The 23,476-nt window shown below is 40.7% G+C and overlaps 1 protein-coding gene across 14 annotated transcripts in view; it reads right to left on the reverse strand.

Annotated features, from left to right (window-relative positions):
- Positions 1–1,899: 1,899 nt before the first annotated feature.
- LOC119774102 (membrane-associated guanylate kinase, WW and PDZ domain-containing protein 1-like) overlaps positions 1,900–23,476 on the reverse strand; it is a 138,890-nt gene continuing 117,313 nt past the window's right edge. For 11 of the 14 annotated variants that reach the window (XM_038271441.1, XM_038271438.1, XM_038271439.1 and 8 more), the window contains 9 exons: positions 22,117–22,208; positions 20,558–20,753; positions 19,883–20,185; positions 10,525–10,728; positions 7,894–7,978; positions 7,758–7,815; positions 5,710–5,853; positions 5,439–5,577; positions 1,900–3,747 (listed from right to left, as the gene is read on the reverse strand). In XM_038271441.1, coding sequence (XP_038127369.1) covers positions 2,654–3,747; positions 5,439–5,577; positions 5,710–5,853; positions 7,758–7,815; positions 7,894–7,978; positions 10,525–10,728; positions 19,883–20,185; positions 20,558–20,753; positions 22,117–22,208 — 2,315 coding nt within the window. In that variant the 3' untranslated portion in view covers positions 1,900–2,653. Of the gene's footprint in view, positions 3,748–4,447; positions 4,540–5,438; positions 5,578–5,709; positions 5,854–7,757; positions 7,816–7,893; positions 7,979–10,524; positions 10,729–19,882; positions 20,186–20,557; positions 20,754–22,116; positions 22,209–23,476 lie in introns of all 14 variants that reach the window. The other 3 variants (XM_038271450.1, XM_038271451.1, XM_038271440.1) reach the window with 2 other exon arrangements.

The following is a 23,476-nucleotide window of genomic DNA, read 5'->3' on the forward strand; positions in this document are numbered from 1 at the left end:
AAGCTATGAACAATGTAGTATTTATATATGCATAGTTATATAAAAAGGTTGGCCCATATACATGTACTGCTTTTATCAACACAGAGACATCATTATGTCTGGAGCACATTGCAAGAAATAATGCTTGAAGAACACAGACTGCATACAAGTGCTTTATAATACAAAGGCAGGCTAACCATAGAGAGATTCAAACCATTTAACAGCTATTGATTGACCAAATACAGTCTTACTTTTTCAAAATGTCTTTCCATACCTGACCCAGAGTAAGTCAACATATTTACCATAAATCAGCAGGTCCATTTCAGAGATATAAACACAATATCACATTCCTCAATGCAGAGGTTTTTCATAAATTTCTCTTTTGTGCAAGAAAAAGGCAACATTTTAAATCCTTGATGAGTTCCTAGTAGTTACATTGTGGGGGGTGGGTGGGGGGAGAGACTCTTTACAGGTGATGGCCAACCTATTACATGTGAAACTCTCTCTTTTTTGTTTGGTTTTGTATTTTTCTCTAATACAGTACCATAGTGAGACCAGTGATAAAACAATGCATTTGTTATGGTTCATCCAATATATAGTTCTTGTTTAAAATCAAAACATAAAACAGGAAGTTAACACAGGAACAAAAACATATGAAAAAGCAGCAGTCAGACTCCAGTGACTTGACAGCGTGGCTCAGAGTGGCAGAATCAGTATTCTCTTCTACCAGGCTCTCCATACGGTACCGTGTCGACAAACCTCATCAGCTCATTGTGTCAGGGACCAGGAGGTGGATGACGGGTGTAATAAATTTGGCTGGGCCAAGAAGAAGAGCAGGGAATTCCTTAAGCCTTACAAGGTGGTAACAGGGATAATTGACTCCATTATAATTTTTGGTATAATGAACATTCATAGTTCTAATCAGCTATAGCTGGTGTTATGGTAAAATGATTATTCCAAATCATTAAACAGGAATTTTTTTTTAGATACTTGGAGAACTCATTTGATCGTGAACAATTATAGTTAAACAGAGTTAAAAGAAACTCCTCCAGTTTGAAGAAGTAAGGTAATAAGCAATTAGTCTTAAAGAAAATAATCTCAGGCCCCAAAACACACATCTTCAGATATGTATTTTGTTCTTTCTGTATCTACAGTAGTAGTTCCATTTAAATGTTGTAATAACCATGCTGTACCAGTAGGTGGTTATAATACTGTCATTAATCATAATCGTAATTATTACTCAAATTATGATTGTGGCTTAAAGCGTGGTTAGGCTAAAGTTTCTCTCAAAACAGTTGTGGTTCAAGTTTCTTTTTGAATGCATTTATGATTTGATCTCAGTCAAAATGTTTGCACTCTGTTTAGCCAAGGAAGCAAAAGTGGGGATCTACAGTGTGGGCCTCCATGTTACCAATTTTGCTAATCGTCAGAAACCCAAATAACATATTTATACCATAAATCAACTCTTTTAAATGCTTCTAATTGGAAATAATTATTCCTATAAAAAAAAAAACTCAGCTCAAAGCTGAACTACTCTATATTGTAAACATCCATGGGACTGAATACATCTACCATCAGATACAAGTGTTAACACATTTGAAAAGGAAAAGTTGTAAAAATGTGGAGTTATGCCCTTTAACTTTTGCTTATCTTTGAAGTTTAAACGAAACAGCAGGACAAATCAGTGGAAAATCTTTAAAAATGGCTCAAAGGATATCATATTTTCCAGCAATGAAACAGCTATTAGGTGAAAAGTGGTTCTCCAGGCCACGTTTTTTACTTATCTGCAGGAATCAAGTTCACACACAGTTTTCAGAAATCTCCATTTTAAAATCTTTTTTAAAAATATATTTTTTTCATCAAAAACTCCAGTGTGTGTGTGTGTGTGTGTGTGTGTGTGTGTGTGTGTGTGTGTGTGTGTGTATTAGGTGGAAGCACAGCAGAAACTATCTGTGTTTGTGTAGACAGGGCTGCAGTCTGTGAAAAACGATTGGGGCTGTTTAACAACGATGCAACACAACTTGCAGTACAGCATGCTTACACCCCTCCCTTAGTCCTTAAAGATTTAATGCAGCTCATTCAAGACATGAGTAAAATTCAAATAAATAGAGCAAAATTAGAAATTTCATATATTATTATATTTATAATTTAACGCTCAAGTTTAACCATCCAAATTTAAATGCAGAGCTTTGTCTCATTTTCACAGTTCTTTCAAATCATAAGTATCAAAAGTTCCAGTAATTTAAGAGCAAAAAGGACATTTAAAACATTGAAAAAGCGCCAAGGAATTTGGATTTTTCCACAGTGGAAGCATTATTGAGACCTCTGAAGGGAACAAATATTAAAAGTCAGCAATGCCTACAAAAAAGCAATATTACTGAATCTTGATGCAGGCACCTACAATACCTTAATTACAACACAACAACTTCTGTTATGCTCAAAATAACAAAAACAATGACAACACAACCAGTATTAACTGAGAGAAGGATTGTACTCCTGCTGTTTTTATGAATCTCTGAATGGGACCACAAGTAGGTTAATTAATCAACTTAATTCATAAACATTTTGACCAAATAAAAACTAAGTTAGTATTGTTACAAGTCCAAATCCAGTGTATAGTATGTATTATTTATGGTCAGAGGGGAGAATAGCGAGGGGGGACCTCTGCTTCCCTCTAGATACTGAGGTCTTTTGGGTTTTCTTTGTACAGCCTTCTCTTGGGCTCAGGGATCTGGTTTGAGCTGCGTCTTCCAGCAGTATTGTTGTGTCCTGTCTTGTTGTAGGTAGCGTTGTTGTGTGCAGCATTGTTCTTCATCATGCTGTAGTAGTCCTTCAGTCTGGGTGCTGCTGCTGCATAGTTCAGCTCGTCCCGACTGTAGTTGCTGTCAGGGGAAGAGTCCCGCTCCAGTCTGTACCGCCTCTCCATTGTCCCATTCCCTCTGTGCCTCCCCTCCCTCCTTTCTGAGGAAGAGTCTCTCAAAAGGTTTCCGTTCTTAGTGGCTTTATCGTATGCCCGGCCTCTGGTGAGAGAATCTGCACTGTTGTTGACTCGCTCAGGGGTGGAGACCTCACTGACTCGACCGGCTAACGGTGACTCCTTGAGGAGCTTCCGTTCATAGAGCTTTCTCTCAGGTGTTACAGAGAGAAACCCTCCGTCATCATATTCCCTCTCAGGTGTGTGGTCCCGATGTGCTCTGCGGTCCATGGACTTTGCCCGCCGACGATCCGGAGATGAGTTACGCTTCCTGGTTGGTGAGCGATCAAGGGAGCCACGACGCTGTGGACGGAGTTTACTGTCCAGAGTAGAACTGCTGCTCGAGAGCTCTCTGCCTCGCAGTTTTTCGGCTGCAGCAGCCTTCTTCCCTGAGCTGTCTTTCCTTAGACTTTTCAGGAGCTTGGAGATGCCACTCTCTGATTCAGACTTCTTGACTTTGCGTCCTCGGCTCTTCTTGTTGCCACCGGTGCTGCCATTACTGTTGTCGGGAGACTGCTGTCGGGGGATACTTTGACTGTGACTGTTATTCCAGGTGTGATGAAGGTGGGGGTTAAACTGCCGGCCCTCGAAGTCCATCAGATCTGAGCCGGCCCAGTCCCTGTTCTTCTCCATACTTCGGCCACGCGAAGGCTCCTCCAGGCGTGATGGTTTGTGAAAGTCTGGTGGATAACTGGACTCAAATGAGGTGTGATATCGGCTGTTGGGCGGCAGCTTTCTCACTTCCGGAGCGTTTTGTGCCCCGGATGGGGAAGGGTACCCGTCACTGCTGCCGTCTGCAGGAAGGACAAAGGAGAAAGGACTGACTGAATAAAAATAGGTTTCAGATAAACATAGATTGTTGTCGACATTGGTTAAGTGGTCTCTTGCAGTGGCACAACACAATTTAATGCAGCTATGAATATCATGCAAAGATGTTTTTTTATGTGCTGCATGTATTCTTAGAAAATCTAAACTGACAGATCAGATGACAACTCTTTTTATATACAAGAACTGCAAATCTATAAACAGAAGATTACATCAGCAAAAGCAGGAGCAACACATCAGTGAGTGTAGGGCAAGGGTTATCAATGAGACGGCAGGCACCTAGAAAATCATTCAAAGCAGTATGAAAAAGGTACATCAAAACAAACCAAAACCAAATAAAAAATGTGCATTTGACTGAATGTTTGCCAAATTACACTGGTTGCTACGGCAGCAGCATGTGATGAGTTGAGGCATTACGTTAGTTCAATTAAAAAGAGCGATATTGGGGTAGGGTTCATATGGACTGACAGAGGCCACATAAGTACAGTTTAATACAAGCGTGACGGGACACAAAGTATGTTGACGATGTGAACACATCCGCACAAAAACACTGACAAAGTAGGATGCAGGTCAGGATGAGCTGGAAGGCTGTATAAAAACTCAAAGTGAGGAGAGGGAAGATGACAGGGAGAGTGAACTGGGACACTTATTTATCTTTTTACTACAAACCGTTGTCTGATTTTGGCCCATTAGGTAGAAACAGGGCTCTCCCATCTTGTCATTCCTTAGTGTACCAACAGCGAGATGAGGAGCCATCATCGCTGGAGAGAGGAGGAAGAGCCCAGTGATAAGAGATGATCAGAGAGAAGAAAGGAAGAGGCAAGAAAAGGAAACAAATAGAACAGACAAGAGGAGTTTTTACATTACATCCATTGGAAGAAGAAGGGCACAGAAGCCTGTTTGTGTTAGCTACTCCTAAGAATGGGAAATACCTACAAGAAAACAGCCACTACCTTAAATGTCTACAATCAGATCAATACTAAAAACAAGGACCTCAGGTCTTTCTGCCCTTTATATGGAGTACTGAAGATACTAATGAGGGTAAAAAAAACCCTGAAGCCCATCTTGAGGTCCCCAAGACAACAACTTGCCAGCAGACAACCTGTCCTTCTGAAGGCATGGCTAAATTTCATGTTTCTGTTTCAGTTGAGGGATCACAGTGCTCTGCATCAGCAGTGCTGTGTCCGTCTCCCTGTCAGCTTGCAGATTAGCTTCTCGGATTGGTTGATGTGGTGCTTCGAGCAGCAAAAATTTTATTTTTCCATCTCCAGCATATGCTGCTTGTGAAATTTTGAACATTTAAGTTTACTGGGGAAAAACAGGCTGTAAAATTTGTCATTTTTTTTATAAAGGCCGTACAGCTGTATGCATTGCTAGCAAAAAGCCTAGTGGCAACTATTAAGCAAGGTGCTCTTTGCACGTTTCTTCTAAGATCGCCCTAGAAGAGCACGAATATAAATTTATGTAAAAACAATGTTCTTTTTATTAGTACTTTTTGCCCTTCAGCATAACACCATTTAGATAAAAGTTGGATTTTTCAAAAATGCCCTTTGTGGGGTTAGGTTGATTGATCTGTTGAAGGAAACATATTGAAATGGTGCTTTGTACTCTATTCCAAATTTTACTAATCTCTACGAGAAGAGCAAAACAGTATGCCTACCATACTCGGGTACAGATCCATCTCCTCTCTTTAGGACAAGCCTTGCCCTCCGACCTCCATTCTTGATCAGTTCAATGGCTCGTGAATGCTTCATGTTCTTTGTGCTCTCACCATTAATCTCCAGGATCTCATCTCCCACCTAAAACAGAGAGGCTGTGTAAGTGGGACAGCTGGCCAATAAAATGGTCTCATAAATAATGCAAAAATAGGAAATTTAGCCTGACAAAATGTTCTTAGAAAGGAATCTAAGGGAACTTGTGAGTTTTTATACCCTCATTTTGCCATTTCTGACAGCAGCCCCATCCTCGGCTAGTCTCAGCACATAAAGGTCCATGTTGTACTCCCGTCCTCCTCTTAGGCTGAAGCCGAAGCCTTTACTGTCCCGTTCAAGGTCCACAGAATAGTATTCTGCATCCTGCAGCATAAGAAAATAAATCTACAGTGTAGAAAGGAAACACTAGAAACACTAACATATTGTGCAGTGTGAATCAGAAGGTGTCTACAAACTTCAGAACTAATCAAGCCATGTTCCACTAAAAAACTCAAGATGTCAAAGCTTGTACAATATAGTGGAATTTATGAATAATTAATGCAGAAGTGCATGTGAGCAGGTTACTGATCATTGAGCAAGGGCAGCACCCCAAAGTTTTTACATATATTAGGAGTTCACTTTAAATTGAAGCTTATATTGTAAAAAGATAATCTCAAAGGCTCCGAAAATGTTATAATAAAATCCACAACAATGGTAAGATATCTGCTGTGTACCCTACCTCTTACCCTGATCTTTAATCCTAAATATTACTGGATTCTTTATCACTGTCTTCATGATTTCTTTGATAAATGCAAAAATATATTGCTTTGAGTGTATTAAGCTAGCTTAAATTCCATGGGACAACAAATCATTACATCAATAAAAAAATAATTCTTATTTTATCTATCATGCATTTTTTATATTTAAAATTACATGCAAAAACTGCAGGTTATAGGTCTATGTGAGCCAAAAAATAAATAAATAAATAATTAAAACACTGGGGTTTAATTTATCTTGCAGGTCAATTTTAAATACAGTAAGGCAGATTTGCTAAAGCTGCACTACAGCTCAAAACCTTGTTACTATGCCCACTGTGTGCCATGTTTACTATGCTTATAAAAATGTTCCTTACCAACACACCAAAGTATTTCATTATGAAACCTTAAATCTTCCCACTGTTATTTACCATCTCATTATTTGCATGCTGCTGCCCCCTATTGATTACTAACATATACTGTAGCTTAAAAGGGCTTTACACATGTAATTTTTCTGAGCTTCTTAATTAGAATATAAAGAAAATACACACCTTTTATTTACACCTTTATTCTTCCTAAAATATTCCTTTTTTTATTATAAAGCAATTAGTGTTTTATTGACTTGGAGAAAATCTAGAACCTGAGGGGGAACTGAATTACAGTTAGGATTTGTTTTCACTTAAAGGCAGGTGAAACGTCATGAAATAAATAAAGCCACTAGTGTTTGCATTTAATATTGTTTCCAAAAGAGTTACAAATGTTGCCTTCCACTTTAACTGCATCATATTCTGTCTTCATTGTATGCGTTCTCTTGAACAATTATAAGGTTTTCTTGATAACTTTGAATTACAAAACATGTTTTGTCTGATCAGCAAATCAAAAATAATCACTTTATGAAGTTGACTTGGCAGTGGGCTTAAATTAATGTTTTATTTTTTGTTTGATAGTTTTATGTTTCTTAAAAAATGTAGATCTTATCCGTTTAGAACTCTGCAGATCCTGCATTTTGTCTGAATTTGAATATTCTGAAAAAATAAAATGAAACAACTCCTGTATGATCGAGCCCAGTCTAAGTATCAATTGGATTGAGTTTATAACAGCTATATAGTAAATAAATAACAACTGTGCAATTTTCTTTTTTTTCATAAATGGGTAAGATCTCAGAAAAAAATGCAAACCAAAAAAAAAAAAAAAACCCCCAAAAAAACCCCAAAACATAAGTTGTTAGCAGGAAATTCAAAGATCCATTTGAAAAATGTTATAATAAAACATGTATATAGAAGTTTTACTTGAAAGAAGACAATATGTAAACAAGTAATATACTTTACTAGAAATCATTAAGGTTTTTAAAAACTTAACTAGTTTGTATTTTCCCAGTGCATATAGAAAATAACAATCACATACTATAACTTTAGTCTGAACACATACCATGACTTTTTATGGCTCATGATGAGCTGTTCTCTGTGCTTAAAGGGCATGACAATTACAAATCTAAGTATGGTTGAACTGTGCATTGAAAATATTGACAGGTACCTGCAGATGAGTTTGCGAAGGAGGTGGAGGAGGAACTCCTTTTGACTTTGAATGATTCCTTGCAAAAGACAAGAAAATATATTTAATGGTGTGATGTGCATTATCTCTAAAACATCTCCAAAAGATAAGCTCTTACCTTAACTCTGTGGTTTGAGGTGTGTGTGTGGTGGTGATGGTAGCGATTTTCTCTGCATTAGTCAGGAGAGAAGCATTGGAAGATTCTGTAAAGAGTAAAAAAAAAATTAAATAACGTGGGTACTTTTATCAAACGCCTTAGCCTGGAGCTGTGTTTTTTAAAGGCACTATGGTGAACAAAATGCCACGCTCCAAAAGAGTCCCCTGAATCACCCACAGTCAGCTCTATTCAACCTGATGCTAACTGTGTGTGATGCTGTCATCTGCCATTTGCTCAGTGACAACACTGGTCCATCTGCATCCAACGGAAAACAACAGCCATTAAGGAAAAATATTTTCCAAGCATTGTTTTCTTTTGTAGGATCTTTTTAAATAAAAATGTGACATTTTTTAAGCCAAGCATCATATATATCAGCTTCATTTGGGAAAAGTACAGATCTGTCCATGTTTAACATGAAAATAATACAGTAGCCACCTTAACTCACTCTTTCCTTAGCTCCATAAATTAACTCCCTTTCTGCCCCACAGAGGTCCGGACGCCTCTCTGCATTGTGTTACTAGTATACATGTAGATTTTACTCTGATGGTTTGATTTGGGTTCTGAGGGAGAAGTTTACCATCACTTTGAACTCTAAAGTTTGGAAGATTTCTTTTAAACTGTGTCTCTGTAAAAGTCTTAATGCACAGTACAGTTTTACTCTGCTCAGTATCTGTCATGTAAAATTATGGCTCATTTGCCAATCAGCGTTACTGTTTCTGAGTTTGAAATTCTTTGACTTTAAAAAGTATTTACACCCCATAAATCTTTTTAACATCAATATAAACCTAAACCTTAATGCATTTTGCTGAGACTTTATCTAATACACAGACACAAGGTAGTGCTTAACTGTGAAGGGGAAGGAAAAAGAAAATTTCAAAAGTATTGGATGATTATATTTGTTTGGTTTTAGAGGATCACAGCCAAAAAAGCATTCTACAAGGAAATTGTAGGGCTTTTCGTGCTTTCTTTATGGAAAAAATAAATAATTTTCCCAGTAGGACTATCCACTTGCTCACACTGCCATAGGTGCCAGATGACTAAGGTGTTCCTCTGCTCGACAGGCACACAAACCCGCCTGACAGCTAGCAACCTCCATGCCACACCACAATGAGGCATTCATTTGTACAAAATGAGGCCCCGCTAACTATTTAATCCATAGAAATAAACTTTTTCAGAAACTTGAAATTTCTATTTGAAGTCCACTTTGTTATTGTTATGTAAAAATCTGAATGTCCAAGGCATCGAATTCAGGTTTTTATTAGCTGCAGATAGATCTATGATTGCTATGAAAAATATTTTACACTATAGTATTTCAAATGAGTCTCACTTACTTTTTCATGACATTCATTTTTATATGCTCAGTTGATATTCAGTTGTTCTAGGTTTGCTAGAGCATTTGTGAACAAACATTATAAATACCAAGAAACAAATGAGACAATTCAGGGATAAAGTTTAAGGCAGAAAGAGATACTAAGGTTAAAAACAATCTAAATCATAAAAGCAACCAACAGGCTCTCTACAGGTAGGAGAATATATAACAAGGACAGCTACTGTATTTATTGCTGCTACAAGTTTTGCCCTTTTAATACTAATAGAAAGTAATTGTTTGAAATACTCTCAAATCTACAAGAAAGTGCACATAAATATTTAGATGACATCACTTTTGTCAGAATTGACCAAGATATAACTTGAAAACTGTTGCATGTAAATATGGGTCCATCCCAGAAGAAAAGCTGGTAAATGTGTGAAAGCATTAAGACTCAAGCATTTTACACGATTTTACAAGATTAACAGTACTCCCACAGTCTCTCCATCCACTCAGACTATTTGATCTGTTTTTCAAATAAGCTGGAAAAGTCTTTACATGTTCAAAGCTGGTGGTGATAAAGCCTAAAATAGTTGTGGCTGTAATTGCAATGATAGGTGGTTCTGAATATTGGCCCAGGAAGTCTGAACACAAATAATATAATTCAATACACTATTCATGAAGTGCCAATTTATAACACATACATAATATCTTAAGGCACCTCACAAAGACAATGAAATCAGATCATACAGTAAATCGGTTAAAACTGACTATGATTGGTTAATTGGTTAAAAGTTTTATTTCATCTAAGGAAAACCAGCTGATTGTATTGAGTCACTGACTTTGCAGGATAAGCTCCTCCTGTGTGAGCATTTGTGACAACAAAAGACATTCGTTTGCAATGTGTCGTTGACTCTACTGCAAGCCTTCAAACCAGCAATGCATGCAGTAACATCGGAGAGGAAAACCTCCCTTTTAACAAGACAAACTCTCAGCAGCCGAACCAGGCTCAGTGTGATGGGCCTTCTGCAGAGCCCAACTGGGGGTTCAAGGAAACAGTAGCAAACATACAAAATGAACATAGAATTACTGATCCGTATACACATTAGAAAAATCAAAGTACTTTATTTTTAAGAATTTACTTTGCACAGAAACCTTAAAAGCTGTTTTTTTTTTCTTTGCATGTGAAAAGCATTAGTGCCCTTCTTTTCAACTAGAGCCATGAAAAAGTCACATTATATTGCATTATGAAACATTTGTGTAATGCTGGGGGCTGAGAGCCTTACCATCGCCTGGAATGATCCTGAGTGAGACAGTGTTCCCGGCCTCTTTGATCAGGTTGACGATGTCCGAATGTGACTTGTTGGTGATGGAGCAGCCATTGACAGCCAGAATCCGGTCTCCAACCTTCAGCTTCCCGCAGCGGTCAGCCGGGCTGCCCTCTATGATACGACCTATTTTGTGGGGCATCGCAACGCATGCATTTCCAGCTTTTTGTATCAGTTGGGTTTGTGTTTCATTTTTTTTTATATTTAAAACAGTGTATGGTGATGATTTGTTTGATTGATATGGGTTAACATTTATGTTGATTTGCATTTAAAGAAAGTAGGAAAGAGGGAGAAACAGAAAGAAAGAAAAAAAGAGGATCGATTAAATAATCAAATCAGAAAGTCCCAAAGCCAACAAATGTTAGAGCTGGAATTGACAAGTTCTACAGTAAAAAAGAAGCAAAGTTAAAATTGGATGCAGTACTGAATAAAATGCAAAGGATGTCCTCCCATTCCACAGCTTGACATGTTAATTAAAGAACTGAAAAGTTGGTGCATCACTGGATCAATAAGTGTTCAGTCTGCATTCAATCTGATAACTGAGCTGTGGTTCCTAGGCTAAGACATACAAGTATAAAAAGGAAAGTTGTAATTTTTTCAAACACTGTTCTGCTAGGATGTTACAAGTAATTAATATCCAACCTGCTATGGAACAACTCTGCAGGTCTAACACTATCTTACAATAAATAATGTTGTTTGTCCAAATATTCTATACTAGGCCTTTAGAGACTTTTTATATTTTCTCTAGGAAATTATATAAAAATAGGCTGAAAATTATTTACACAAAAGAAATAGAGCAGGAAGTGGTTCAACACATTTTAAAGGTTCATAAAATAGCATTTTAAGTAAACACTATGACTATTTTGAGACTTAAGTTGTTTTAAATTCGTACCATCAACTCTTGTCTAGCACAGCACACAAACTGGTTTTAACCATCTCATTCAGAGTTATTTGCAGGAATGTTAACGTTTGGAAATTCAGGAAAGAAAAGTTTCCATCTTAGCTTAAGTTCTTCAAATTTTATCTGTTTAAATGATCACATATTTTCAGATGTGATCCTGCAAACCTTGGGTAGGTTGTGTCTGCACCTTATCAGACGAGGTTTAACTTAAAATTTCAGATGGTGTGTGCTTAACACGCACAACAAGTGAAACCAGAACATTTTTAAATATAACCCTCAGACAGAGAATCAAATTGAAATAAAAAGCAACCTTCAAAATCCCTAAAGATGCATTATATTATTTTTTTAAATAATTAATATAGGGAATATGTTCCCCTTATGGGCAACCAAAAAATAATAAATGTACACTTCTAAACTCTATTATCACCACTGCAGTGATAAGATGACGTATACGTTTATGTTTGAGAAATAGCAGGTAATGTGGTTTTATCTTTTGGTTCAGATTAATGTGCTGTTAGTGATATAAAAATAGGATAATAAGGATAATATCAAATTACATTACAGCTTTTTTTATTTATATTCTTAAGTCTTCGAACTGGTAATGATGACACAATTAAATATGCTCGTATAGGTAACCCCACTCAATTTCATCTAGTTTTACTCAAAAGCATAAATGACCAGCTACGATTATATATATTAAATTGCAATCGTCAATGTTTTAGTCAGTATTTTTCACTATTATTGTCTGGAAGCCGTGTCTACTCCAACATCCTTGGTCATTGTTGGAAGCTGGAGAAGTACCACCTTTCTCCAGCAGAGTCCGCCGTGGATCCTCCTGAGCAGAGCCTCCTGCACAGCTGCTGCTCATTACCATCATCAGAGGATCCACTACTTAAGCTGTCTTCAGACCTTGCCTCAACGCCGCAGTGTTGATCCAGTTGGTTAGCACTAAGCCTAGATCCTTCTGAGAACCTTTGTTGACTTTTTGAATCCAAGCTGGATTCTAACTTCTGTCTCTGTTTTTCAGGAAACCAGTTTGTCTCCTGTGAAGCTCTGGAAGAGCTTAACCTGCCAAGCCTACCCTCTGAGCCAAACCTGAAGCCTGCCTTTGAGCTTTCATGCAGCCTAGGATCAAGAGCTGGAAACCTCAAGCTTCTCTCGGTTCAAATCCTAAGAAGTAAGACGCTGAAGCAGCTTGCGGACTCTGCGAACCAAACTCTCTCCAGTTCCAACAACCTTCCTCTCCAAGCTTTAATCAAGGACCCTCAAGGTACAAGTCAGAAACAATCTAAAGACAAATCTCTAAGTGCCCTGCTAACTGAACTATCTTCCTGTGCAGACTCCGGTGAACCCGTGTTCCAGGACCAGAACCAGAACCAGTGTCATTGTGCTTGCAAAATAAACTCTGTTAAACTTTTACTACTGTTTCCGTCTAGTGGTGTTCTGCATACTTGGGTCGCTTTAGAGAACCCATCATGACAGAACACTGCGGCCAAACACAAGGCCCAGCAGATCACCTCCGCCGTCGCTTGGAGGAGCAGGAAGTCCAAATCCAAGGACAAACCCAGACACTCCGTGAGTTATATCGCCTTGTAGACACTCACAATCATATGCTTCAGAGCTACGCTAATTATGTGAGCAATGCTAATGCCACGCCAGCAGCGCAACCATTTCCGGGTCCTGTTCCCCCTCCGAGGTCACCAGCTGTGACGTCATCAGAGTTCCGCCCTAACCTTCCTGAAAGATTCTCCGGTAATATGAAGGATTGCAAAGGATTTTTATTTCAATGCCGGCTAATTTTTCAAAATGCTCCCAATAGTTTTCCCACGGATTATAAACGGATAACGTTTATTCTTTCTCAATTAACAGGAAGAGCCTTGGAGTGGGCTCAGGCCAGATTTTCCTCCGATGAAAGCCTCAACTGTCGATATTCTGACTTTATTTCCGAATTCTCCCAGGTTTTTAACCAGGAGTCTGATCAAACTATTGACTCTCGTGCTCTTTTCAGTATCAAGCAAGGAAATTCTTCTGTGGCTGATTTCTCCATCAACTTCCGGGTTAAAGCAGCAGCTTCCGGATGGAACCAAAGTGCTTTGAAAGGGGCTTATTTTATGGCCTTAAATGAGAATATTAAGGACGAACTTGCAACCCTCGATGAACCTGCTACCCTCGATGAATTAATCAAGTTAACAATAAGATTGGACAACCAAATCCGAGCCAGAAATAGCTCCAAGCCAAGAAACCTAGGATCTCTTTCAGTTGCTCCTGCTTCTGATAACGAGACTGTTTTTTCTCCTCCCACAGAACAGTTGCCTAAGTTGAGATCTAAGACCCAGTCTCTCCCTCTGCCTGTTCAGGCGTCTCATTCTGGTAAAATGGAGGTCGAACCCATGCAGGTTGGAAACACTAGGCTAACTCCAGAAGAAAGACAAAGACGCTTTTTGAGTAAACTCTGCATTTATTGTAGCGAGAGTGGACACTTCATCGCCACCTGCCCGGCTAAGTCAAAAGCCTGGGCCCGTCAGAGGATCTGAGGAGTCTGACGGGCCAAACTAATTCTAAGAAATCTCCTCGACTGATGCTTACAGCCACTCTGTTTTTCGCTAACCAAAACCTCTCTTTCTCTGCATTCATCGATTCAGGCTGTGAACGGAACCTGATTGATTGAAATCTCGTCCGACAACTGGAAATTGAAACCATTCCCCTGACTCAACCTCTCCGTGTCTCAGCCATTGATGGGAAGAAACTTCACCAAGTTACCCATCAAACTGAACCCCTCGAGCTGCTACTTTCAGGTAACCACCGTGAGACAATTACATTTTTTGTTTTTCCCTCCGCATGCTCCCCTCTCGTGCTTGGATTTGAATGGTTGGAGAAACATAATCCTCATATCAACTGGACTGATCGTTACCTGGAGTCATGGTCTACGTCATGCCATGAGACATGCCTTCGTTCGGCAGCCCCCTTGGTGGGGCCTCCTAGGGGAGGGGGGGGAGATGGACTCTCCTGACCTTTCTTCAGTTCCCTCAGAGTACCATGACTTGGCTCCCGTCTTCAGTAAGGTCAGTGCTACGTCCCTTCCTCCACACAGACCATATGACTGCGCTATCGAGTTGCTACCTGGAGCGCCATTACCCAGCAGTCGTTTATACAACATCTCCAAACCCGAGCGAGAAACTATGGAGAAATACATTAACGAGTCTTTAGCTGCTGGGATTATTCGCCCGTCCTCCTCTCCTCTGGGTGAAGGATTATTTTTTGTGGGCAAAAAGGACGGTTCTCTTAGGCCATGTATCGACTACAGAGGTTTGAACCAAATTACAATTAAGAACAAGTATCCTCTACCTCTTCTCGCCTCAGCGTTTGAACCTGTCCAAGGGGCTACAGTCTTCACCAAATTGGATTTAAGGAACGCATATCATCTTCTTAGGATCAGAGAAGGAGATGAGTGGAAGACTGCTTTCAAAACCCCATTAGGTCAGTTCGAGTATTTGGTTATGCCTTTTGGTTTAACTAACGCCCCTGCCTGTTTCCAAGCCCTCGTGAACGACATTCTCAGAGACTTTTTAAATGTGTTTGTGTTCGTCTATATTGACGACATACTCATTTATTCAAGGAACCTGTCTGATCATAAGAAACATGTCCGCCTGGTGCTACAAAGGTTATTGGAAAACAAGTTGTTCGTCAAAGCTGAAAAATGTGAGTTTCATCAACCCTCAGTTACCTTTTTGGGGTTTGTGCTCGAGGGTGGGCAGGTTAAGCCTTCTGAAGACAAGATTAAGGCTGTTTTGGAATGGCCAGTTCCTGAAAATCGCAAGCAGCTACAGAGATTTTTGGGGTTCGCCAATTTTTACCGCCGCTTCATAAGGAACTATAGCCAAACAGCCCTCCCTTTAACCTCACTGACTTCAGTTAAACGAACTTTTCATTGGTCCCCTGAAGCTCAGACTGCTTTTGAGAAACTGAAATCTTTGTTTTCCAGAGCACCTGTGTTAATTCAGCCAGACCCTTCCAAGCAGTTCATCCTTGAAGTAGACGCTTCAGATTCTGGCGTTGGAGCAGTCTTGTCTCAAAGACTCGATTCTGACCAAAAGATCCATCCATGCGCCTTTTTCTCTCGTAGACTTTCTTCAGCAGAGCAGAACTACGACGTTGGAGATCGTGAGCTGTTGGCCATCAAGTTGGCGCTGGAGGAATGGAGACATTGGCTGGAGGGAGCTGAGCACCCGGTTCTAGTTTGGACAGATCACAAGAACCTTGCTTACATCCAGTCAGCCAAACAGGCCAACCCTCGTCAATCCAGGTGGTCCATATTCTTCTCAAGGTTTAATCTCATTATCTCCTACAGACCCGGATCCAAGAATGTGAAGCCTGACTCCCTTTCTCGTCTTTACTCCGTCGATCAATCCGAGACACCAGAGCCTGTCCTTCCAGCATCTTGCACAGTCGGAGTTGTTAATTGGGAGATTTCCGATCTCATTAACTCCGCCTTGGCCACGGAACCTGACCCAGGTAACGGTCCAGCTAACAGAACCTATGTTCCATCTTCCGTCAGGTCCCGATTAATACAATGGATGCATGCTGCCAAATTTTCTGCCCATCCGGGAGTCAGTAGAACTATATCTCTGATTTCAAGACGCTTCTGGTGGCCTACGCTTCACAGAGATGTAAAGGAATATGTGTTGGCCTGCCCTACTTGTGCCAGAAAAAAGGCCTCACACCAGCCCCCCTCGGGTCTGCTACAGCCTCTTCCGATTCCTTCTCGTCCATGGTCCGATATTGCCATCGACTTCGTCACCGGCCTCCCTGTCTCACGAGGTATGTCCACCATCTTCACCATCGTTGATCGTTTATCCAAATCGTGTCATCTCATCCCTCTCAGGAAGCTTCCCTCGGCCTTCCAAACGGCTCAACTTCTAGTGAAACACGTTTTCCGGTTACACGGCATTCCCCAGGAGATCCTCTCTGATCGTGGCCCTCAGTTCATATCACAAGTTTGGAAGGCATTCTGCGCAGCTCTGGGCTGTAAAACATCTCTGACATCTGGTTATCATCCGCAATCCAATGGTCAAACTGAACGGATGAACCAGCAACTGGAATCTACTGTACCCTCTGTTGCCTCACGTCTAACAACCCAACCGACTGGAGCCAATATTTACCCTGGATCGAATACGCCCACAATTCGTTGAGATCTGCTTCCACCGGCCAATCACCCTTCCAGGTCAGTCACGGTTATCAACCTCCACTTTTCCCCGCAGATGAGAAAGAAATTGCAGTTAAAACCATCAATCAACACATCCGTCGCTGCCAGAGAATTTGGAAGGAAACCATCGCCACGCTCAACAAATCCTCCGAGACCTCCAAACGATTTGCTGACTCCAAGAGACGTCCCGCTCCCGAGTACTCCGTAGGCCAGGAGGTATGGCTGTCGACTCGTGACATCCCCCTCAAGGGGATGTCTCGAAAACTCTCCCCGAGGTTCATTGGTCCGTTTAAGGTTTCCCAGGTCATCAACCCATCTGCAGTCCGTCTCCAGCTACCTCCGACCCTACGCATCCACCCCACTTTCCACGTCTCTCAGATCAAGCCCGTTGTCTCAAGCCCTCTGTGCCCTCCGTCCGACTCCCCACCACCCGCCCTGGAAGTTGATGGCCATCCCGCCTTCACCGTTCGTCGCATCGTGGACTCCCGTCGGCGAGGTCGCGGCTGGCAGTACCTCGTCGACTGGGAGGGCTACGGACCAGAGGATCGCCAGTGGGTTCCTGGCTCTTACATCCTCGATCCTTCCCTGATCGAGGAGTACGAGCGTTCCTGTCCATCAACCTCTTCCGGACCGCCAAGGGGCGGTCGTTGAGGGGGGGGGGTACTGTTGGAAGCTGGAGAAGTACCACCTTTCTCCAGCAGAGTCCGCCGTGGATCCTCCTGAGCAGAGCCTCCTGCACAGCTGCTGCTCATTACCATCATCAGAGGATCCACTACTTAAGCTGTCTTCAGACCTTGCCTCAACGCCGCAGTGTTGATCCAGTTGGTTAGCACTAAGCCTAGATCCTTCTGAGAACCTTTGTTGACTTTTTGAATCCAAGCTGGATTCTAACTTCTGTCTCTGTTTTTCAGGAAACCAGTTTGTCTCCTGTGAAGCTCTGGAAGAGCTTAACCTGCCAAGCCTACCCTCTGAGCCAAACCTGAAGCCTGCCTTTGAGCTTTCATGCAGCCTAGGATCAAGAGCTGGAAACCTCAAGCTTCTCTCGGTTCAAATCCTAAGAAGTAAGACGCTGAAGCAGCTTGCGGACTCTGTGAACCAAACTCTCTCCAGTTCCAACAACCTTCCTCTCCAAGCATTAATCAAGGACCCTCAAGGTACAAGTCAGAAACAATCTAAAGACAAATCTCTAAGTGCCCTGCTAACTGAACTATCTTCCTGTACAGACTCCGGTGAACCCGTGTTCCAGAACCAGAACCAGTGTCATTGTGCTTGCAAAATAAACTCTGTTAAACTTTTACTACTGTTTCCGTCTAGTGGTGTTCTGCATACTTGGGTCGCTTTAGAGAACCCATCATGACAGTCATTCTAACGCTAAAGCATGAAAGGACATGGTTGAAGCAGAATGACAGATTTGGCATGGCTAACGGCACTAAGAAAGAGTCTCTGATATCTACACTTGTCCTTCTCCTGTTTAACTCCCCCTCTCCTCTCCTTGCTTTATCCAGTAGTCTATGCAGCATCCATATTAATTGCTTAACCTTTTTTGACATTCACCCCTCCTTCCTTGATGGGAAGTGCGCTTGTATGCTGTCACATTATTTAAATAATGGGTTGTGAGACCTTACAGGGATAGACAAGGATTTAACACCTAATCTGCTAAGCACAAAACCAACTGAGGGTCATTGAATGATGGGGGGGGGGGCTTAATAGACTTCAGGAAAAATGGTTTGTCCATCACTAAAGGGAGACTAAATAGAATGAAAGGGTTTTGAGGAATGTCACTTTTTAAAAACTAATTCCTGATTTTAGCATGTGTCCCACAAGGTTAGAATCAATAATAGAAGTGAATACATGGCACTACAGGATCAGCCTAGATCACTGTATGACAATCAGGATAAAAGGGGGAAATAGAAACTAAACACAAAGAGGAAGCAGGAACAAAATTAAACCTTTTAAGGCTTCAAGGAGTCTGGAGAAGGTCATTTTCAGTGTTAATACCACATTATTTCCTGAACTGCATTCTGAAAAAAGCTACACCTTGGCCATGGGGATAAGTGGAACCTCATTGGCACTAAGCGTGACAAGAGCATTGTCCACTTTCCCTTTCCTCTATGACACATCACGTTACATCATCATCAGGGCAACAAGGGTCCTTGCAATGACATCTGTGTTCATCACACAAAGCGTCATACAAAATTTGTTCAAGGGCAGCTTCTGCAATTTCTACCCAAAACCTATATGACTTTACTTCATACATGTCTGCTCTGGTTTAGTAATATAAAAAAGTTTCTCTTTTTTAAGATTGCCAACAGTGGTGCAAGGAACATGATGGATTGGTAAAAGCCAGAAAGGGGAAATTACCAATTTTTGTTATGTTAAAAATGTGCAAATGTTGCTAAATGTCCAGCATTAGAAACTGCATGTTTGGTGAAAGTATTTAATATCTTATATGTAGTATTTTCTTGTGGTCTCCTATATACGTTTAGACTAGTTGGTCCTGGAGGCTGAAGTTGATGGCTCAGTCTGAGAGAGTCCAACACTCAAATACGATAACTCCAGTCTAAAAACATCTGTAGGATAAAGCCAATGAAATTCTAGGACTTTAAAGTGGTTGTGTAATGTTTACAAAGGAAATAAAGACCCCAATTGGGACAAGAGTGTCAGATAATGGATGGATAAAGGTGGAAGGCAGTGCACTACCAAAACACTATGTAACACATGCAGATAACATGTAAAAGTTCTGGTGAAGATGAATGACATAAAAGTAAAAAACCAAAATACTTAGGAACAAAAGCAAGCTCTATTAGGTAATTACTCCTATAGGAATCACTTTATCGTACTGTAACCTTTCTAGTTTGATATAATGATCTGGCAATCGATTTATGTTAATGGTTAATCAGTGTTTGTTGCAAGGTCCCAATGAGAACCAACATAGGTGGGAGGTGGGAGCAGCCAAACAGAATCTCGAAATTTGAAATCTTATTGTTGAGATTGCTGTCGTCGCCATGTTTGTGTTGCTGTGCTAGAGTAAAGCTGTCAATCACAGCTAATTTAAGATATTATGTCAAACTGGCATTTGGTTTCTGTGTTTCAAACCCAAATGGAAAATCAGAGAATCATAGGAGAAGAAAATATAATGATTGAAGCTCTTGCAATGCAATGCAAATTTAGCGATACATCAATTAGCTACATTATGAATAAAACCAAGTTACCCAATGTGGTTCCAGCATCAGGCCGGGAGACGGATGACACGATGACGAAACCAAATCCCTCATTTTCTCCCCGCTGGATCTCTACGTCGTATGGCTGGAGAGAGGCGGGCACCACAGCGCTTCCACTGCCACCTCCACCACCACTGCCTATACCGCTGGTAGATCCACTGCCAGAGCTAACTGTGTTCAGGGAGTTTTGGCTTCCCTGAGGGGTCCGCTTGCCTTCTGTGAGGCTTGGCGCCTGAGTGCTGCTGTGATGGGAAGAGGCCGGCGATGGCGGAACATCACCCTCTCCCTTTGACACTGGGGATAAATTAGTTGGGACCTCAGTGGTTAGATATATGAACAAAGTAGCAACTGTCAATGATATGTTAACATAATATGCATGCAAAGGCCCATGATATAACAGACACATCTACAGTAGTAGCCATGCAAAATTTCCCCACTTTCCTTGATGGGCCCTTGGTGGCTCGTCCCCTAAGATTCCTTTTTTAAACATCAATATTTGTAGTTAAATATTCTGTCATGATTTGTAAACAATAAGACCTAAAGATTAGTGTCTTCTCCTGGTCCTTCCAGTGGCTGGAAGTTGGCTGCCATTCGGCTGCCGTTGGACTGGGAAGGGCCATTCTGAATGGCTGCTACTGTACATGTTTAAAGTTAAACTTTAATCACCTCCATATCCGGGGGTCTTGCGCCTGACCGTGAGGTTTACATGACCCTGTTTGGCAGCCTGCTGCATCAGCTGAACCACCAGCTGGTGGGACTTGCCCACTACTGCTGTGCCGTCCACACAAATAAGCTCATCACCAGACCGCAGGCGGCCATCTTCATCCGCAGCACCATATTTCACTATATGACCAATGTAAATCTGAAAAATGAAAGTCAAAAAGTGTTATCACTCTAAAGGTAATTCATTGGGTAAGAATCTTCAGTAAATTAATGGTATAGAGGACAATCTTTTATTTCCAGGTGGATCATCTAAATAAGTCATCCTCCTAATTGTCAATCATTCTAGTGATATGTTTACATAAGGCCATCCTACGTGCTCGTCCTTTTACCTATCTTTTTCTGTGAATGCGCACTTTCAGACAGTCACTGAAGCTTACCTTTCTTACAGTGGTTCTTTAAAAATAGCAGAGGGTGTAAGAGAAAAAGTTTCCACGAAGTGTATGAGAAGAAAATAAAGGCCTCCGAAGAGGCAGATATATCCCATAATGCATTGCACGAAGAGCTCTCCTAGCAAAATATTATGGGATTTGCTGTCACAGTGACCCGCTGTCGCCATAGGATGTCGCTACCCGACACCGGCGACTAATAATAAAGATGGCACAGGCACCACGCAGTGGAGGAGGTTTTACATGACCAACGGGAAGCAAAAAGCACTGATCATCTGTCCGAACTCTTAGTTAACTGAGTCTGCTATGAAGTCAACTATATAGTCCCAGCTCTATATAGTGATTGAGGGATTTAGGGGTTAGGGTGGACGTTTGGACATAGTAAGCTTGTATTAGCCAACAAAAAAGTTAGATTGTAACTAAAATGAAGATTCGAGGAAGGTATACCAAGAACATAGGAAAGAAATCTACAAGACGAGGAATCCTTGTTTGTTACAATGATGTTAGAATGACTACTAAAGGGATGCCAACAATCTTTTTTAAGTTTTAAACATTACAGTCACAGACCTAAATGCATTTTATCTGAATCACATGTCAAAGAGCACTACAAAGTAACACATAACTCAGTGTGTTGACCTCACTCCTGGGACATGTCCGAGTCAGTCAGCTCTAGTCTGGCCCATCATAAGCAGACTGAAGAGTTGGTGCAGTAACTTTGGACAAGTAACAGGCTAAAACCTTCTACCACTTTGTTTTAACCCACTGGAAGCTTTCTGTCACTCTTTTACTGGCCTTTTCTTTTAAGAAAAAAATATGAGGAGCAACAGTAAAGTTTGAGGATATGGCATTTGCTTCTCCTAACCAGATGTCTGTTAGGTTCTCTAGAGAGCAACAGCTCCAAATAGACAGTGGGTGTAATTTATTAAGACTCTGTGCTATGCTTTGTAATGGCAGATGGAACTAAAAAGAGAGAGGGTAAGAAAAAATACTAATTAGGGAAACAGCCTCGAACAAAAGAGGATTCACAATACAGTTAATGTATGATATACACTCTTATCTTTCCGTTTTCAAACATTTCTGATAAATGATTAGATCAAAAGGTGAAGAGTTACTTACAGGTTCTCCAGGCTCATTTCCTCCTAAAATGCGGAAGCCAAAGCCAGTATCCTTCCTCCAAAGGAAAATGTCTTGCTCCTGGCAATCTGGCACTGTGACACACAAGACAAATCACAGAGATATCTTTTTATAGATCAATCACAAATCTACAAGTACCTTTGCCTGTACTACTCACAAAAAATAAGGATTAATCATTAGATCAGTGCATTATTGTTAAACAATTTATCTTTCCTGGGCATATCTCAATGTCTAATTAAGAACAAATTTTTAAAAATATGTGTTTTCTCTTTGTTTTTGTTTCCAATACAAACTAATCTTCTGTCTTGTTAGTCATTTCTTTTCTAGAGAAAGTGATTGATGGAGTTTAAAATAACTCCAAGAATTTTGATTTTCTTTTTTAAAGAGTACACCTGGGTAAGCTTTTGTTACTTTGTGTCTACTTCCAGTTTTCTAATCCACAGTCAGTTGCAGCAGATTGCAGCTGTCACTGAGTTTGGTTTTGTTCTGTCCAACTAAAGAAAGAGAATTCATCCAAGAGAGATCGCTTTTGTTTTTTTTTTTACTATAAAAAACAGACAGCCTACTAGTTGGTTATAGCAGCACCAAGTAATTTTTGAGTCTCAGTCTCTCCACAGAACCTTTTAGAAGGTAGCACTGTCATGAACTCTGCACAGGGTTTAAGGAAGAACTACAAAGAGTCTGACAGGTGAAGACAACTGCAGTGCCCGCGGTCATTGGAGCAGTCTGGGCTCCATCATGTCATAAACCTCCAAAATCCAAAGGTTTTCGGCGATCACCCATAATCAGCACGGGCAGGTTGTGTGGCTATGGATGCAAAGGGCCTTACGTGGGTTTGCTGCCATTTAAAGCTGTTTGCCTTACCCCAAGAACAAGAACAGAGCAAAAAGACAACCACAAGTTTATGGCACAGAAAGTCTCAAGTGTGGTTTTCTGGCCAAAGACAGAAGGAGGGAAGAGATTATTCAAGGTTAGACCCTTTGTCTAATAAAGATTCATGACAGAGAGTCAGAAGAGGAAGTATTCAGGTAAAAATGTTACTTCGTGCTGCTTCTAGTGTTGTTTCATGTACGTTATGTAACTGACGTCCAGTTTCTAAAAGTAAGTCTGCAACTGTAATTTTTTCTCCTTCTGTTGGAATTAATGCTATGCTTTTGTCCCCATAAAACATCTGTTGATGTTACAATAGTGCAATTGTTGGGTACATCATTAATATAAAATGCTAAGGTACTTGCAAAAATGAAGGAAATGACATGCAAGAAACAAAACCCATCTAGTAAGTTTGTATAGATCAAATGGTGCTTAATCAAAAAGACAAGCCTGTTGCAAAAAATTCTAATGT

Source organism: Cyprinodon tularosa, unplaced genomic scaffold, assembly GCF_016077235.1.
Source record: "Cyprinodon tularosa strain WSP-4 unplaced genomic scaffold, ASM1607723v1 ctg8, whole genome shotgun sequence".
Taxonomy (NCBI): Eukaryota; Metazoa; Chordata; class Actinopteri; order Cyprinodontiformes; family Cyprinodontidae; genus Cyprinodon; species Cyprinodon tularosa.